General features: G+C 42.9%; 1 protein-coding gene across 1 annotated transcript in view; it reads right to left on the bottom strand.

The window, feature by feature from the left end:
- Positions 1 to 17,930, bottom strand: part of ETV5 (ETS variant transcription factor 5) — a 53,654-nt gene extending 35,724 nt beyond the window's left edge. Inside the window, exons 1-4 of the mRNA XM_068973494.1 lie at positions 17,886 to 17,930; positions 17,702 to 17,789; positions 17,521 to 17,568; positions 17,377 to 17,427 (exon numbers count right to left, since the gene is read on the bottom strand). Of these exons, the coding sequence (XP_068829595.1) occupies positions 17,377 to 17,427; positions 17,521 to 17,568; positions 17,702 to 17,789; positions 17,886 to 17,930 (232 nt within the window). The remainder of the gene's footprint in view (positions 1 to 17,376; positions 17,428 to 17,520; positions 17,569 to 17,701; positions 17,790 to 17,885) is intronic.
- Positions 17,931 to 18,636: the final 706 nt, after the last annotated feature.

Genomic DNA, 18,636 nt, shown 5'->3' with positions numbered 1-18,636 from the left:
ACCACTGAGTTAACACTAAGATTTCTTCAAGCTTTAGAAAATCTTTCTTCTGTGATGGTGCAGAAGCAGCCTTTCAAGAAATAACCCAATTGTTTCAAAATAGAAAAAAGTAGACAAACTAACCCATTCAAGAGAAATAATAATTCCGTCTGACAAAATCTGTTTCCTGCCCACAAGTACAGGCCTGTGGATTCTGTCCAAGGCAGCTACGATGCCAGTGCTGGCAGTGAACTTCACTATTTCAGCGCAGAGGAGCAAAACAAAGGAAAACACTTTTGTTGAATGTTACGATAAATGACAGTTGGAGTCAAAAGGAATTTTTTCAGAAAGACAAAACCCACCTTGTCTAATAAGCCTTTCCTTTGGTGCCTCATGATTGTCAAAGTTTCAATTCGCCACAGCCTTTGTGGCGAATACATACATTTATGTAATACAGCATTTATGTAATAGACACTGAATGTTAAAGAAACTGCCAATCAGTTACAGTGCGGTCTGACCGGGGAGAGACGAAGCCAGTCCTGCGTCTTTGGCTTCACACAGAGGCTCTGCGTGCTTCTCTTAGGTGTGGTGTTAAGGTTTTGTTTTGGGGTTTTCCTCTCCACTTTCTTCAGTTTCATTTTCATTACCTTCCTCTAGAGCAGACTCATCTGTCCCAAATCAGCGAGCAGGCCTGACCTCAGGGCAGACCTTATTTGGTTAGGCCTGACAGCCATGATCTTACTGTACATGGAAGGTTGTGTCTCATGATGCAAGTTGACCAGAACACTAACATCTGCCTCCACGTGGCACATCCTTGGGCTATGTCCCAGTGCCAGCCCATGTCTCTAGAGCCTCTCATAGCACTTGTAAACAAATGTGGTGCGGATGTACACGGCCATGATTGAGAGACTTTTCAGGATTCCCAGAGCCATAATCCTACAAAGAAGCGTCATCCCTCAGCTTACTGCTCTCTCTGCCACCAACATTGGGTCACTGTTCCTTTCTCAGACCACTACCACCTCACCTCCTTTTCCTCTGGAGGAAGGGATACATACTGTGTAGTTCCAAGAATGGTGGCAGGGGGAGCCCGAGACACCTGCCTGTTCTGCTCTTTGGTTGTGGCGGAGAGTAGAATACCAGGAAAGAAGACAGAGGGACATGTCAATTTAAAGATGATGTTGGCAAAATAGAGCACGTGTGGTCTCTACTCCCCTGATTACTCCTAACTTGTCAGGGTGCCCACTGGCAAAGACCAGAGGGGGCTTTAAGTCACTAGATGTGGTGTCCCTTGAGTTCTGCATACAAAGAAATCCCAAAAGACCTACTTTCCAACATACTGCTGACTTTCCTTAGTACTGGCCTTCCTTGGACAAACTCTGAGACAAAGCATAGTCAGCCAGTTAGTAAGAAAAGGATAGACAGGCTGAGGTTTATTTAAGTTCTACCATATTACTGGAAGTTGGAAATAAGTCTTTATTTTAGTTTACTACTACTTTGAGCAGATTAGAAACCATTTCAAACATAAAACATATTCCTAATCTTGGTATTTCTTGTAATTGCTATAGCAAATGACAAGGACAGGCTATAATTCCCTGTTCTGGGAACCAAAAGAGGTTCAAGGGAGATTGAGTGGACAGGTTCTGGCATTTAAAGAATATCTGGAAAAATATCTGGATGCCTTTTGGATTTCTAAACCAAACAAGAGACGTGCTCAAACCCGTTTGAATGGATGGTTAGCACTGTTTCTGCCTGGCAACAGTTTCTAAAAATAAAAATTTGAAATGTTATCAAATTTAGGGGCACAAGTTCTAAAAGTAGAATTGGTGGAGATACAGGGGACTGCCATTTTCTCTAATATCTGACAGTGCTAACCTTTGTTAAGCATAAATTTAAAAATTGAATGTAGCAAAAATCATCCATAAATAGTAAAAAATCAACTATTTAGTAAGCTGTGCTAAAAACTGTAAGTCCCTCAAAACCCTTCTCTTCAAACATGCACAAACCTCTCCATTTGACTCACTCTGTTCTTTCACCAGTGTTTTAAGGTCAACAAAATAACATGGATATGAGGTGAGAAAACCCACAACATAGGGAATTTCCACGCCTAAGGTCAGCATTTCTCTATGTTTGTGTTTCTACATAACCTTTAAATATGTACCCTAAAAAAGTCAACTACAAAACACCTGGCCAGGACTCTTCAAAAAAAAAAAAAAGTAAGTGTTACTGGGGGGAGGAGGGCAAGGTGGGCAGATTCTTGTCTGAGATAAGAGATGTAACAATAAGCTTGATGTACGATTCTTAAATCCTAGATCAAAAACAATACTGATATCAGTTATAAAAGACAGCTGGGGAATTCTGAGTATTACTGAATAAAAGTTAATTTTCTTAGACTATGTAGAAGAATGTCCTCAGTCTTTTGAGATGCACACTGAAGTATCTGGGGGCGAAATGTGATAAAGCTTGCAACTTTCCAATAACTTGGAAAGAATATATAGAGAAATGAAGTAAATGTAGCAATATGTCTTGAAAAAAAATCAATAAAATGGCTATTATATCATCTCCTCTGAGATACTTGGAGAAAAAAAATCTATCTTATGGTTGACTAAACAGGTCAGCAGACGTGCTAACAACTTCAAAACCATGCCCTTACACATGAAGGAAGTCACCCCTGGCCTATTACCAAACCTGAAGAAGACTGTCCTGTTTATCTGTACCTTTTACCATGTTTGGATAATACAGCCCCAGGAATCTAAAATTACACAAGGACAAATGTTGTCACACTCTAACATCTAAGCCAGTGGTTCTCAAATATTTTTTTGGCCCTGGCCCACTTAGAAAGGAGAAGGGAACACCCGAGAGGGAAAAATAAACTGCCACTGTTATCACCATGACGACAGTCCATGCCACCTCTACAGCTGCTGGGTAAAAAGGCCGCAATTACACAAGTACAAAATAGTAACAAAAGTAAAATCGACCAGTAGTTCCGTATACAGATTAATAACACATTCAACAGGGACTAAAACAGCTCAACTCAAGATCACAAAGCATTTTTGGAAAAAATAAAATGGAGAATGTCCACTCCTTGTGAATGTATGTGCATAACAGGTTTAGAACACAACCAGAAGACAGGACAACTCAGACTTCATCCCCCGAGTCCTCAGGAGGGCACCCTGCAGCCATCACCAACCTGTGCTGGTGACAGAAGGAATGAAAGTTCTCTTCCCCAATGCTCTCCTTCATGCTTCCCTCTGAGCAGCTGGTTTGGCTCCTTCTGCCCAAAGAGGTTAAGCACGGCCAGGGCCCAGAGAGGAGGCTGGAAACGGGTGACCTGGTCTTTTGGGGCCCTGAGTACTTGGGGGTGGGGAGAAAGGCACGAGAGTTTATGGGGGCTCTAACTGGCCCAACCTAGCTTACTTTAGGATAAGGGATCAGAAAAGAGTGGAGCTTAAGACCTAAATTGTGTTAAGTCTGTTGGCTTGGAGAATCCTCTGTGCATTTGTCTTGGGAATAAAGAATGGCAGTAGGACTCTGGGCTGGAAACAAGGCTCTCCATATAACTCATGGGAAATATGACAAACGTCTGGTGCAGCCAACATCTGGGTGAGCAGACCACATCTAGGGGCTGAGGTTTCCGGGTAGGTTCATTCTGAATCTCAAACAGCAAGAACAGCTCTATTTGTCCTGGGCAAAGTCCTACATGGAGAAAGCAAGGTTTCTGTTCTGGGATAGAATTTAGTATCAGTAGGTATAGGAAAAGATCTCTTCATGATTGTCACAGCAATGGTATTCAAGATTTTAAGTAATCTGTTTTCCATCATACTAATAAATTTACATAGTTTAAGAAATCAAATAGAACTACAAGGTTTATGGTAAGTAGCAATAATAGGGTTTTAGAGAGATTAATCATGGTGGTAGGAATTATGGTGTTGATTATTCCAGTTTATCACTTCCTTGTTTCTCAGTGAGGACAAAAAGACTGGATATTAATTGCCCTGGTGGTATATCTCGGGACCCTAGGGTAAAGAATCAACCCCAAAGTAGCAGAATTCATCAATTAACAACTATGGAAGTCCTCCCTATATGGCCAATACCATCTTCTGTACAACAAATAACACAGCCAAATTAGAAACTGATAAACCTAGTTCCTAGAACATCTGGTGCCAGGAATCAGATTTCTTCCATGCTGCGGGAAAAACCTACAGTCAGCATAAGACCGGCTTCGGGAATTGGGGTGTGGACAAACAAAAAACAAACCCACTCTACTTTTCATGATTTAGAGCTAGAAATTTGGGGTAATATGGTCAGCTTGAGAAAAACGTCTTTGAACTTATCATCGTGGTATGAACATCGGGAAAAGGCTATCAGATCCCAACAAATAGGGTTAGAATTACACAGTATTGGAACAGGAACAACCCAAGAGTAAGATTTGAATCTTGACAACTCTGCATGAAGATGGCTAGGGAATACCAGAGCGAAATAATAACCTGCAGAAGAAGAGCTAGGTTTTGCTACAGTGGAAAAAGAGGTGAGGGAAGAAGACAATTCTCTTACTCATAAGAGTAAATGAGGTTATACCAAGTATCAATACTTGGAAATTCTAGGGCAGGAATCTTTGGGGGAATGTAAGTCCAGGAATACTTTGCTGGTGAGTTTATATAAAAAATGATAGGCACTTACTTGAAAGATGGTATGCACTGGGAATTTGGGATTAATGCATGTGTGTGTGCACGCATGAGCAGTCCCTCAGTCGTGTCTGACTCTTTGCGACCCCATGGGACTGTAGCTGCCAGGCTCCTCTGTCCATGGGTTTCTCCAGGCAAGAATACTAAAGTGGCTTGCCATTTCCACCTCCAGGGAAATCTTCCCAATCCAGGGAACAAACCTGAGTCTCCTGTGTCTCCTGCATTGCGGGCAGATTCTTTACCTGCTAAGCCACTGGGGAACCCGAGGATTGGATGTGTATATACTGCTATATTTAATACAGATAACCAACAAGAACCTACCATATAGCACAGGGAACTCTGCTCAGTATTCTGTAATAAACTAAATGGGAAAGTAATTTTAAACAGAATAGATACATGTATATGTATAACAGAATCCCTCTGCTGTACACCTGAAACTAACATTACATTGTTAGTCAATTATGGTCCAATATAAAATAAAAAGTTTTTAACAAAGGTATGGAGACTGTCTCCAGAGAGACCCCTATCAGTTCACAAATGGGATGGGCAGAAAAACAGGGCTAGCAGGGACATGAGATTACTTCAGAATTCTGAAAATGGAAACCTAGAGGTCTTGAATACAAGTTTAGAAATGAAAGGGAGGAAAAGGAGCTCAAAAAGAAAAGAATGGCCCAACTTTGAAAAGGTATAAATAGCATCAGTAGACAGCGGTATCTGAAACTCCTGAGAGGTCACCTGCAAAGGCGGTGGAATTTCTCCTGGGAGACAGGAATCAAGGGTTATTGATAGAATGTCTCCCACCTGGGTTTTAAATTAGACAACAGAATTGATATCACGAAGAAGTTAAAACCATGCTCTGTAAGCCCCTCTTCCATTTTGTTTACCAGGGATGACCCTAAATCTCTGCTATGGATTCAAGCTGACAAGAGTGATACGGGTCTAGGTTGTGTCCTAGACAAGTACTGGGCTTGCCAAATGCTGCTGTCTCTCAGGGAAAGGCTTCACATGGGGTTGGTGCTTCAGTGACAAGAAGCTGCAATGCTCATACTGGCTCTGGAGAGTACTGCTACGGCTAAGTCACTTCAGTCGTGTCCGACTCTGTGCGACCCCATAGACAGCAGCCCACCAGGCTCCCCCATCCCTGGGATTCTCCAGGCAAGAACACTGGGGTGGGTTGCCATTTCCTTCTCCAATGCATGAAAGTGAAAAGTGAAAGGGAACTCGCTCAGTCGTGTCCGACTCTTAGAGACCCCATGGACTGCAGCCTACCAGGCTCCTCCATCCATGGGATTTTCCAGTCAAGAGTACTGGAGTGGGGTGCCATTGCCTTCTCTGGAGAGTAACATGGTGCTAAACTGTGTTTGGGCGGGACTGGTGTTATGGTATTTTATGCTCTTACTGTTCCCTGGAATGTGAAATATATGACACAAGATATTAATATCTTGGAGATATTAGATATTAATATATTGGAGTTCTCAATGGAGAACTCCAGCTTTGAAGATACCAAAGCTCCAGGTTCAGAGGCCCCCAGGTTGTAGCTTCTGTTAGACCTCCAAACAAAGCCCTGAGGCTAGGGTAAAAGTAGGAAAAGATAAGTGGCAGTTTTACTTATAAAGGGATTTTAATTTCTCTGTGGAAAAGAGGAACTGACTGAACAAGGGGGTTATACTTTATATTGGGGGCATTTTTATTAGGTTGGGATCTTATTTGAACTAGAATGTTTATATTTTCTAGAGGCTTCCCAGATGGTAAAGAACTCGCCTGCCAGTGCAGGAGACATAAGAGACATGGGTTGGGTCTGGAAGATTCCCCAGAGGAGGGCATGGCAACCCATTCCAGTATTCTTGCCTGGAGAATCCCATGGACACAGGAGTCTGGTGGGCTACAGTTCAAGGAGTTGCAAAGAGTCAGACACGACTGAAGGGACTTAGCATGCACGCACGATTATGTTTTCTAGTAAATTCATATAATGGGGAGGAGAGGTGGGTGATTTGGAGGTTTGCTTCTGTTAGGCCCAGCTCGATGACTAATTACATCATCCCACCAAGTTTCCTTCCTCTTCCACTGCCTCTTCCAGCAACAGCAGCCGCTGGCTGAAATACCATTGGGCAAAGATGAAAAACTAAATGTCGCCCATGGAAGTCAGTTTGGCAGGTATTAATGTATACTTGCAACCCAAAAGGTAGCATTGCACCACCCAGGCTGACCACTCAAAATGTGTGTGGGGTCCTCTAGTCTCCAGGGGGTGCTCCAGGTTCCCCCTACCTCTTTATTCCCCTCTCCAGAGAGGAAAAATCATGACCTAAGTCAAGGAAGATGCCCAAGTCCTTAAGGGTGGGCAGGGGGCATAGCTTTGGCTAGGAAGAGAAGGGGGCCTCAAGGCCGTCCATTTACCTCTTCTTCTGCAAAGGGGCTGAAAACGCTGGGAGAGGCTGGGAAGAGGTCAAAGTGGTGGGCTAAGCACAGGGAAGCCTGAATGGCTAAGGAGTCCTCAAGGGGGACCTGTGGGCCAGGGGTGAGTCTGCCAGAGTAAAGAGGTTACTGCTCATGTCCTTGGTTATTGACTAGGAGGACCAGTTTCTAACTGGAATTTAGGATATTGGCCTTATCCTTTCTTCACCTCTACTAGTACTAACAGTAATGACAGGTGATTTTTTTTTTTTTAAGGGTTTCTATTCTAAGTCTGGCTAAAATAGATGGAAAAAGACTCTTTAATACTTTTTTCTCCTCCCCAAAGAAGTGGTCATGTTAGTAAGAGGAACCCACCTTGGATGAATGTACTCAGTCAGGAATGTCCTGACTCACAGAAGGGGACTGCAGGACAGAAAGAGGACCTATTACTGAACAGTTACATGTCCTCAGCACAAAACTGCATCTTTCAAATCGTCATTTCCAAACAGAAAACAGGTGTTCTCAAATAGGGAAGATAATCTAATGCCAATGGTAGTAGACAGGTTGATTTTTTTGACCCAGATGAACGAGTTTCAGATTGACTTCCTTCAAGTTCACACTCTTGCCACACTTCAGCATTATTCTTGAAACAGCTTGGATTTGTGTAGTTTCTTTTCTTCCAGCGACTCATTTATCCTAACAATTTAGGGCTGTTATTTTAGAATTCTGAAAATGGAAACCCAGAGGCCTTGAAGAGTTCGAAATGAAAGGGAGAAAAAGGAGCTTAGAAAAGAAGAGGCCCAACTCTGACTGAAGTAGGGCTTGCCTGTTAGTAGATTCGGGGCTCTGCCATCAGAGAGGGTTGCACTGTGCGTGTATTCTGATTGCCTCAGTGTCACACCCCTACACTCTGGGCTGTGGAGAAACCAATATGATAGACAACTTCTTTATCTTTCACCATCAAGAGAGGGGCCGAGAGAGAGCCCTGTTCCCCCAGCTCTGTTGGAGGCGCAGGGCTGGCCTCCCCCACCGTAGGCTTTCGGTCAGCCACAGCAGACTCTACCACGAGGGGCTGCTCACGATGGAACACACCGTCAGGAAAGGGGGAAACAGGGCGATCCTCCTGAATAGAGAAAAAATGCAAACCAAGCCTTCTTTAACAGCCCTTCTATAATTTATTCCCAATTCATTTGATTCTCATCCAAACTGGCATTAAAGCAGCAACAATACTTGAAGTGGGATTTAATCACTGTGGAAAATTTTACCTTCAAGTTTAAAATGCATCTTAAAAATGTAACAGGAGGAAACTCAAACCCTAAGGAAAGTGGCTTCCCCTCCGAGAGAATCATTCCCCTCTATCTACAGCTTTGCTGCTCCTAAAGGCAGAAACGCGTCAAGTGTGTGAAGAGTGCCTACACTGTGACTTGACCCCTTGCACAGAGTCTTACTGGGGTACAGCGTTAGCTGCACAAAATCTAGAGGCACCCTGGGAAGACTTGGGTAGAGTTTGCATTTTAAAAGAAGAATCAGAAAATGAAAAATGGCCCTAGCTCATTTTTTTTCTATTCACTCCTAAGGTCACCCCAAGGACTCTTAGAACTCGTATTACAGACTTACCTCCCTGCAGGCTGGAGGCTGGTGTTGGGGGCTGCTGAACAACAGGGTAGGGAGGGAACAGAACGGAGTGGTGGTGTGCAAAGAGAAGGCCGCTGTGGCTCAGGCAGAGGTGAAGAAACAAAAGACGGGGGTTCTCTGCTTTTGGACACTGACAGCCTAAGAGAAACTGGTTGCTTCTTGCTTCAACAGGAATGGAAATTGAGAAGCAGGGACTATGTTTAATTTGTCAAAATACAGACTACATTAAAGCCCTATGCTGCTCTCTCCTTATTCCCCAAGAAATAAAGATTTCAAGGCTGGTGGGGAAGGAAAGCAAAGGAAGCTGGGGAGGAGCAGAAATGTTCTGACTCTGAAGTACCCCCAGCACAGTGACATGATCACCACTGAGTTATTCTCTACTAAAAGTCAGATTAGGAAACGTGGGGGTAGGCCTTCCAGGATCTGGTCTTTACTGTGGGCAGCTGAGTAGAGGAGACATCCCTCCTCTCCTTCTAGTCTACCTTTTCTATGGGAAAAGTATAAAAGACCCTCATTAAGTGCCCTTTCAGGCAATTACAAAGCATTTCCAGGCACTCGGCTGAGAGGTGTTTATGTAAGCTAAGTCCTCCTCAGCCCCTCTGGAGAAGCAGCACAAACATCAGCATCCTCTTACACAGCAGATATCTAGGGTTTCCTGAGAGGTTTCAAACTCTCACAAAAGGACAATCTGCCCAGGCCTGTTCTTTTTTTTAGTAGGGAAAGGAAGACATCCTTGGAAAACCAATTTATAGCAAGGGAAATATTTCAGAAAAAAAAAAAATACAGCAAAACACAAATGCAAATAGCCTCGTTAGGTTGTGAGGATGAAGAGCAGGAACTAAGAGATCTTAGTTGAAAACCCTGAGAAAATGGCACTGGATCATTACTATCAAGTTTTGTTTGGGTTTTTAATGGACTGTCCTTTATGCTTATCAAGACAGCCATGGTCTAGCCCACACAGACCTTTTGGGGTTGGGGGTTGTCTGTGAGCTGTTAGCCAAGAGCCCAGGAGATGTTTAGGGTGGGCAATACTGAGGCAAGTGTACCCCCGGAAGCTGGCCTAGTTTTGGAGTGAGGAGGCCACTCTGATTTGGGGGTTCATCAGAGGCTGGGTTCATTCTAGCTCTTCCTGAGATGTTCATTTGATGAGGTAAGGCATTTGAGTGCCCAGTGGGAGAGTTTACCTGAGGAGCAGTCTGGGAAGGGTCACTTTAAAATGATATGTTTCTGGCCACAGTGGGAAACTAAATGGGAGAGAGACTGCCAAGGAGTAGAGAAGTTGTAGCTGGGTCCTCCCATGTTAAAAGGTATATGGGAGTGCTGTGGCAGGCAAACACCCCACCAGTTCTTCAGGACTGGAATAAAGGCTGGAGAAGAGGAGGCAGGAATCTTCAGTGGAGAGATAAAGCCACAGCCCCAAGGGAACCAAGAGATAAAAGGGTAATATCCTCAGATCAAGTCTCAACACCTCTCTCTCCAGGGAAGCTAAACCACCCTCTCCTATTATCACTCCCCCTAGACAGCTTCAGTCTAAAATGAGAGACAAAGGGGTGGGGGCAGATCGGAGGGTCGGTAGCAGCCCTTCGGCCTAAGCCCAGGCCACCAGCCTGGTAGTTGGAGGGTTAAAAATCAGCACTTAAAAGAAAACTCAAACCCTATTAAGCCCAGGCTTGGAGAACAGGGAGCAGCAGGGAAGCCAAAGGAAACTAATTTTGGAGGTTCTCCAAACTGCCAATCACAAGCATATTTCTAACAGTCCCAGTGTTGTTTGAGTTGGTTGTTTTTCCACAGGCTGCACAATGGGGTCTGGTTATTCATTGAAAAAGTCTGCAAGGGAGCCCCGCCCTCCATTCACAACCAATTTGGAATGCTCCATTCAGGCAAGGGGGGTGGGGAACTCAGCAGCTCAGCTCGCTGGGGCAGACGGAGCAGAGCCCAGCTGTCGCTGCAGGGACGCTTGCTCGCCCAGCGCGCAGTGTTTATGTAAGAAATTCAGACACTGCAGGCGCCTGCCTGCTCCACACTCTCCCTAAGACTCAGATGGCCGAGACCCTGGCTGAAATCTGCAAGGGTGTGCAAGTCAGCTCTAAGTGAGGTCGGCAAGTGCCCTCTGGCAAAAGGAATCTATCTTGCGTTGCCCACTTCAGAAACTGATTGTAGCTACCAGCTGAAACAGACTTCAGTGGTATTTCTCCTGCCCCCAGGGGTGAGCTGGTTTGCATTAGAGGACAGCTCTCCATGGAAGCTCAGCCTTTCCAAACTCCTAGCTTTTCCATTCCAATAACAGTATTGGGAGCCACCTGGTTTCCTCCCCAAGGGAGTGGGTCTCTGGAGACACTACAGGAGTCTGGCTGCAAAGGGGGGAGGGGTCAAGCTACCTATTATGAACAGTTTCACAGTTCCTTTTCCTGGATTTGCATCCGGCCTGAAAGGTTTATAATACTCCCCCTGAATGCTCATGAGACATCAAAAGAGAAGAGATCTATAGTCTGTGAGTGAAACCTACTCCAAGGGCAACACAAAGTACAAGGCTAAAAACTGGTTGGGTTTCTATTCTTTTCAAACCTTCAATAATCACCCTAAGGAAGATGTTATGAAGCCAGTCTAGTGTAGACTTCGTTTCAAGGGAAGAATATGCTGCTTCAGGAAAACCAGATCCAGGGGATAAATGTTAGCACGTGGGTTTTCCCTCTTTTTCAAAACATATTTGACTATTTTCAAATGTCTTATGTGGACCACTTCTCACTGCCTGCCCCCACTGCCACAAGCCAGTGAACTCAGATGGTTGACCGCTGGAAGCATTTCTCTGAATCTAACTAACCAGACTCTCCATTCAGTGCCTTGGCTGCTCTGCAGAACAGCCTGAAACTCCTGGCTAGATCTTATCCTGCTCCCTGGAATCTTCACCCTCAGCTGCAGCTTCCGTCTAGATGCTCCTCCTGTTAGGCAGGGGTGCCTCTTTGCTAGGCAGGGCCCCTTTATGAAGGGACTCTTCTCAACTGTAACATCTGAGTTTCTGAGTTGCTAGTCCACTGTCATTTACCTGCCAAACTCAAGGGTGGACTTAACCTTTTGGTTACACACCCGCACACTCATGTGCACACCCACCCAGACACACTAGGGGCCTAGTGTCTTTGTGTCTCCTTTATTTTAAGCTGAGTCTTTTACAGGAATGGGACAATGATAAAAAGTGACGACCAAAGCCTCTGTCAAATGAGCTTGATGAGTTCACAAAATGAATTTTTAAAAAAGAAACCTAATCCGGTACTGGCATCAGCATGCCTGGCACTTGTCCAAGAGCTGGGAGCTGCAACATGACAAGACTCCGAGCTCCTTGGACTGCAAGTGGAGAAGCGCTATGTGCCAGGGCACAGATGGGGCCCAGGCTGCCTCAAGGGCAGCCATGTGCCCGAGGGGGGGCTGTCAGCCTCTGAGCCCAGATGAGCTTTATCACAATTAAGACCCCAGAAACATGTGGAGGAACAGTCTCTGGGTAGAGGAATACACATCCGATCCTACCCCACCCCATCAGTGGTAATGTTTTTTCTAGGACTGAAGTTAAAACAGTGATACTAGATGGGTGAAATGGCAGATAATAGAAATTCTCAGCTTTATCAGACTACCCACATCTTAATCTTAAGGCAGAAGAATGCTGAAAAACAGGGGACAGACTGTAATTTCGTGATGCTGGGATTTTGTTACCTCTGGAATCTACAAAAGTAATCTGCCCAGCAGACACAGGTGTAATTTTCTATCTATCCCAAGTCTTTTGCACCAAACATGGAAGACTGGAAGGGTTACTGGGTTTTATTAGAGGACTGAGAGCAGAGAGACATAGAAGAGGAAGAGAAAAAGTCTGTTGTTTTTAATAAGCCTAACTGAATTAAAGTTAGATGAAAACAGATTTTGTGTAAACACATGGCTCTGTTCAATAAATGGGAATGCTAGGGCTTTGGTTCTTAGGAGTCCTGCATTATAAGGATTTTGGATGCTATCAAGGATAGGATTTCAAATCATGTAGCCCTTTCTCAGTGGTAAGGTAGGCAGTGGGCTAGCTAACAAAGACATTGAAAGGTTTGTAAAAATTGGAGTCAAATAACTTCTAGCTTTCCTGCTCTTGCTTTAGCTCTCGTGTTTCTTCTCTCTACCTTCAGAGCTATAGGCTCTGGAAAAGGATTAAATAAGAGCCTCAACTCCCTCAAGCCTCTTATTTTTAAAGTGTCTACTGTTGTCTTTTTCACCTTGTGTTAAGAAAGACTTTAGGATGCTCCTTTCATATAGAAATGGCCCAAGAACAGAAAGCAAGTAAACGGAGAGTTTGCTACAGTATTTCTGGGGCCAAAATAACTACCCTCTCCCAGAGGAAGTCACTCCTCCCCCCACCATATCAACCTCCTGAGCAGTTAAAAAAAAAAAATCCAGATGAATAATCTCATATTGAAATGGGATTAAGATCAATATACTTTAGGTTCAAGGGCTGCCATAACAGTTAATCCTATTTCCCAGCCATCTATTGCAAATGTCTTTATGAAAAGTTGATTTTATCAGTTAATTAGCCAGTCTTAGGAAATTACCCTTACTTCCTCCAGTCAGTCCATTCTTTTTGAAGCACAGATCTAAGAAGAACACTTCAAGGGGAAAACACGGCCATTTGGATTTTAAAACCATTCTTTAAACTATATTTGTTTAGAGATCATGTTTTAAAATAAGATTTTACCGTGTCTTTTCCTCAATGTAAAATATTTTATTTCTTCAAAATGCTGCCAGGTGTAACAGTCACAATATCACAGTGAAATGAGTGAAATTTTAAAAAATCAAAACTTAAACCTGCATTTAAAAACGCTATGTATATATGCTAAAACCTAGTAATACCATAGGTTTCCCTGAGGGCTCAGCGGTAAAGAATCCACCTGCAATGCAGGAGACACGGGTTCAATCCCTGGGTCAGGAGACTCCCTGGAGGAGGAAATGGCCACTCACTTCAGTATTTTTGCCTGGGAAATCCTAGGGACAGAGGAGACTGGTGGGCTACAGTCCATGGTTCCCAAAGAATCAGACTGAGAAAAGAGAGTAATACCCTAAGATGCCCAAACAATCAGTTCAGAAAACTGAATATTAAGGTGTCCAAACAGTTCAGAAAACTGAATTATCAACTCCCACCCCTAACCCAACACTAAGCACTTTGATTGTTATCCTCAGTTTTGATTTGCAGCTGATTCTGTAAAATGTAGTACACGCTTATTTAGTGGCCCAGATTCCGTGGCTTGGTAGCTCTGTGTGTTACTGCACACGTAGCTAAACACATTTATAACACACAGGATACAGTGTGTACACGCACAAACGTCTTTTGGAAAACATGCCAGTTTTCTGATTTTTCTGTTTTATCATTTCTCTTTCTTCCAAATCCTATGCACAAAACTCAAAGCACCAAGGTACTGAATAAGTTTCTTGGGACTGTAGAATGAAGAGAACTATGGGTTAGACTGAGCAGCCCACTCTCAACCAGGCTTTCCTAAGGGCCAGCTCTAGGCATCTGAAATCATGAGGGAGCCTCTGAGTGTAACAGTGCCCTTGGCTCTGCAGCTTTGTGAGAGCTTCTTTAAGAATAGGATTTTATATACTTTTCCTCCCTCATTTCACTTAACCCCTCCCATTTGCCCCTAATCACCAGTGTGTCTCCAGCTGTCTGGACCTTATATTATCCCCTTAATAAAATGAAAGGGTTAGGCAAGACCATTTCTAAAAGGGACTTGTAGCTCAAACAGTCTGGGATCTTCAGGGTTATTTATCAGGATCAAGGGACAATGGGTGGCAAAGGCAGAACCCCTATGTCTATAGGTGGCACTTTTTATTCCCTTGAACATGACCTGTAAGAGATTCTAGGGGGGATACTTAACTAACTTCTGTATTTGTGAAGTAAAGGGAAATCTATACAACTAGAAGTAGGCTGGGCATTTCTATAAGACTTAAGAAATGTCTCACCTCTCTTTTAACTCTTAAGAACAGCAGTTTCATTTATTTTAAAAAAATTTATGAATGGATGCCTATGGGTAGGAACCCAAATCTGGAAAATATAAAAAACCTCTTTAGAAGCTGAGCTGACAGCGTTTACCAAAAAAATTAAGCCATCATCTTTAAACCTGACCTTCTAAAATAAGTTACCCACATTACTTGGTATTTCTTTTTCTCTACATACATACCAAAACTCTCACATACAACATGGAAAACTAGTCAAGTCAACAGTAACAGGAAAGGTAGACTAGTGCTCATGGCAGGTCACATAAGAGTATTTGTTACAAATGTTTCAGCCACCTTCGGGGAGGGATTTGCCTTACTGGGCAAGTGCAAGTTTGGTTTCCAGTTCATTGATCCAGTGATTTAAACTGTTTCGAAAGATTTTATTAAAGTTGCATGAGCTTCTCCTACTTCCTTGGAAGTCAGGGCTCTTCCAGAAGGGGGCTGGAGTGGAAGCTGATCCTCAATAGGAGATTGTGAAATGTACTCACAGAGAAAGGGTCTGCCCAGCCCTGGGCTCTGCCAGCTCCCGTGAGTCTATACTGCCTGTCTCAACTGCAGTGAAAAGTCACACATATAACAGCAAGGAGACATAGTTCAAGAATACACCTCCCCACATCTGTGTTCCTGCCTAACCTCTGTCTGAATCTATCCTTCTTTTGGCTTCATCTCTAGAAAGAAAAGTCAGAGAAGAGGGGAAAATTCTCAAAGACTCTCTGAGGCTACTCAAACATCTGCTTTATCCTTAAAGACAGAAAACCCCAACCTTAAGAAGTTAAAGCAAAAAGCAAACAAAGAAACACATCACACTTGGTAAGCAGAAACATCTCCCAAAGCAGCTCCATTTTAGGTATGGCACTTTAAAGAACTTCACACATTCTATTTGCCGAGCAGGAATTATTTCTAAGGAGCCAGAACACATTTATTGATTCCTTTACTGAAGCCTCTTCCTGCAGATAAATATCTATCCAAATATCCTGTCTGCTGACATCTTTCTCTAAGGAACCTACCTCTGCTTCAGCACATGAAATCTATCTGAATGCAGTCATCTCACCTCCCTTCTAACTCTTTTGGGTTATAGAGAAACAAACAAAAGTGTCATAAAAGCATTTCAAGGAACCTCTGCCAAGAAAGCCTCCCAAACAGACTGCAGTTTATGCTGCTCTGAGCAAGAACTGGAAAGGCTGGGCCAGACTGTCAACACAGAACAAAGTCGAATTATAATCCTGTCTTTTATCTTGCGCATGCGCGCGCGCGCGCGCACACACACACACACACACACTCACACTCACTCTCTCTCTCTCTCTCTCTCTCTCTCTCTCTCTCTCTCTCTCTCTCTCTAGGTTATCTTTCTTTAGCCCTTCAGTGGCAAGTTTCCCAATCATCTGAAAGCAATCAGAGGGCAATAATTAACATGCATTTACTTTCCTATAGAAAACATCCACACCAAGCTGTGACAAAGCTAAGGTAACCCTGCATCTGTGAGTTACAGTTTGTTCCCTTTTCACATTTCCTAGCATCTCCCCAGGAATATGAGGCCTATCATTAAAGAATGTTTAGCTAGTACCTCTGGCCTTTCATGTATTAATTTCGAATATGCAGCTTTTACTTAGATCCAAAGATATCCTCTCTCCCAGTGGCATTTTTACACACACACACACACACACACACACACACACAAGACAAGACAAAGCTGGGAAAAATGTGTTGGTGCAAAATGAGAAATCAAATCCTTGCCTGGCTCAGGTGCTTGCTATTATAAACTATGACTAAGACACAAATTTTTCTATGATGCAACTCTCAAGAGGCAGCATTTTCTCCAGGCCTATCTTCTAAACCTGCTCATTCGCCAGTGACTAATGCTCTCTAGAGCTGCCCTGTGCTGCTCAAATTTCATCAGCCAGCTTTGTCCTTGATAGCTCTGCCTGGACCATGAAAGCTCCCAGACCTGTTGAGGACAGCCCCCAAAAGACCAGTGCAAAGCTAACTGTGCCCTTGCCAGCACCCTAGAGCCGTCTTCTGAGCTTCCATGGCATTTGTTATCTCAGTGATATGAGCACTTAAAGACCATTTTAAGTAAAGGTTTTTACTCTTCTCTGAATGATAGTCTTGACAACTACATGAAAAATAAGTGTAAATCAGGTCACTCTGTGACCATTTTTTGGTCAACTTTGAGCTAGAAAAGAAATTGACAATATGTTGGGTGAAGCCACAATTAACTGAAATCTTTCATTAACTATTTTCTGCACCTTTAAAAGAAAAAAAAAATGTCAGGCTCATGATTTCTATCAAGGACTTAATTTATAAAAACCCCCAAAAACCACTGGAAGAGAATGTCTGATTAATGGATGCTTGGTCCAGTAACTTATATATAACTTTAGTTAACTTAAGAATTAGGATTTTTTGAGCTTGAAGTTTTGCAAAATTCTTTAGGCAAAAATTTTAAGATAATCATATTTGGTAAACCTTACCTGTAATAAAAGTACTTTAGAAATAACTTCAGTAAGGAACGAAACGAGAGTTTGGGGAGGGGGTTAATTTTGAATTATTAAAAGAAACCAAACACATACCACTGTCCAAAGAGGCTGGCTACAGCTGAAAAGTATTCTAGACACGGATGATCGAGGACCAAACACTCCCAGAACACATGTGCCACCACCAGAAAGGTACTTACAGTTATCAGACTGAAAATCTGGGACAAACTGTTCGTCATCAGGAACTTGTGCTAGAAAAGAGATTTTTATTTTAGATCTTTAAGTTTTATTAAAAAGCACAGTAAAATGTTTTATGTGGAAAACAGAACAGCCAAGAAACTTGCCTTCAGCTAACCAAGCCTCTTGAAGTTGACTGAGATCCTGAAACAACTCTGGAATTGAAAACAGAAGACACCAGAATGAGGAGAATTCTCCTAGGGGGAAGAGGGAAGAAGCTGGCTGTGTGCGGCAGTTTTCACAGGGAGCCATATGAACAAGCCACAACAGAGGGGAGAGCTGCACTACCTTCAGAATCATGAGCCAGATCTGTGTCCAAAAACTTCCTCTTTCTGTCAATCACAGGCCGCCCTCTACTCTCCTCTGACCGAGATTTCTGAAAGAGGCAACTTACAGTTAACACGTAAGTGTAGTAAAGGGGTCCACATTCAAAAAAGGAAGACAAAACAAACCAAAAGCCACATAAACTTACCCCTGGGACCATAAAAGGGACTTGTTGATCATAAAACCCATCCATGGTGCTTCCAACGTCTCTAATATCACTTTGGAAGGTTTCAGCATTGAGCAATTTCTGGGGGGAAGGGGTCCTCCTGTAACAGGAATTTGGGACATTTTAGCCCAGGTGAGGGGAAAGAAATGAAGTGATTTTATATTGCTAGTTCTTTTAGCAATGTTCTTTTCTGTGGGAAATCACTCACTCACTCTGAGGTACTTAAAGACCACCATTCAAGGTGTAAGCTTTATAGACTAACCTGGGCTTGATTAAGGGCATCAAAGATTCATGGTACACTTAGTGCCAAATCCATTCACCTAGTCATTCTTTTAATCTTTTTTATTTAATCATTAAGATTATAGGTTTACTACCATCTGTCTCCTACCAAAAAATAAATAAATAAATAAAAGGACCTTATTTTCATCTAAAAAGATGATTTCAAGATTCTTTCTGTAAGATTCCCCAGGGTGTTCGTAGTGTTAGGGTTTTTTTTTTTTTTTTTAAAGACAATTTAATTTTTGATAGTATAGTGACGGAAAGTAGAGAAACTGGGTTTAAGCATTCCAAATTATTTGCAATTAAGAATCTGACATACATAGTGCTTCTAAAAGTATTTTGTAGGTCAGTGGTAAAAAACTATATATAGTTCCAAGAATATAAGGATCCAGAGATATACTTATCTTCAGACACAACTCTTCATTAAAACTTAAATCTTTTGTCCAAACAGGTA

The sequence above is a fragment of the Capricornis sumatraensis genome, chromosome 1 (genome assembly GCF_032405125.1).
Source record: "Capricornis sumatraensis isolate serow.1 chromosome 1, serow.2, whole genome shotgun sequence".
NCBI lineage: Eukaryota > Metazoa > Chordata > Mammalia > Artiodactyla > Bovidae > Capricornis > Capricornis sumatraensis.
The sequence above is the reverse complement of the archived record's forward strand: the minus strand, read 5'-3'. Positions and strand labels throughout refer to the sequence as shown.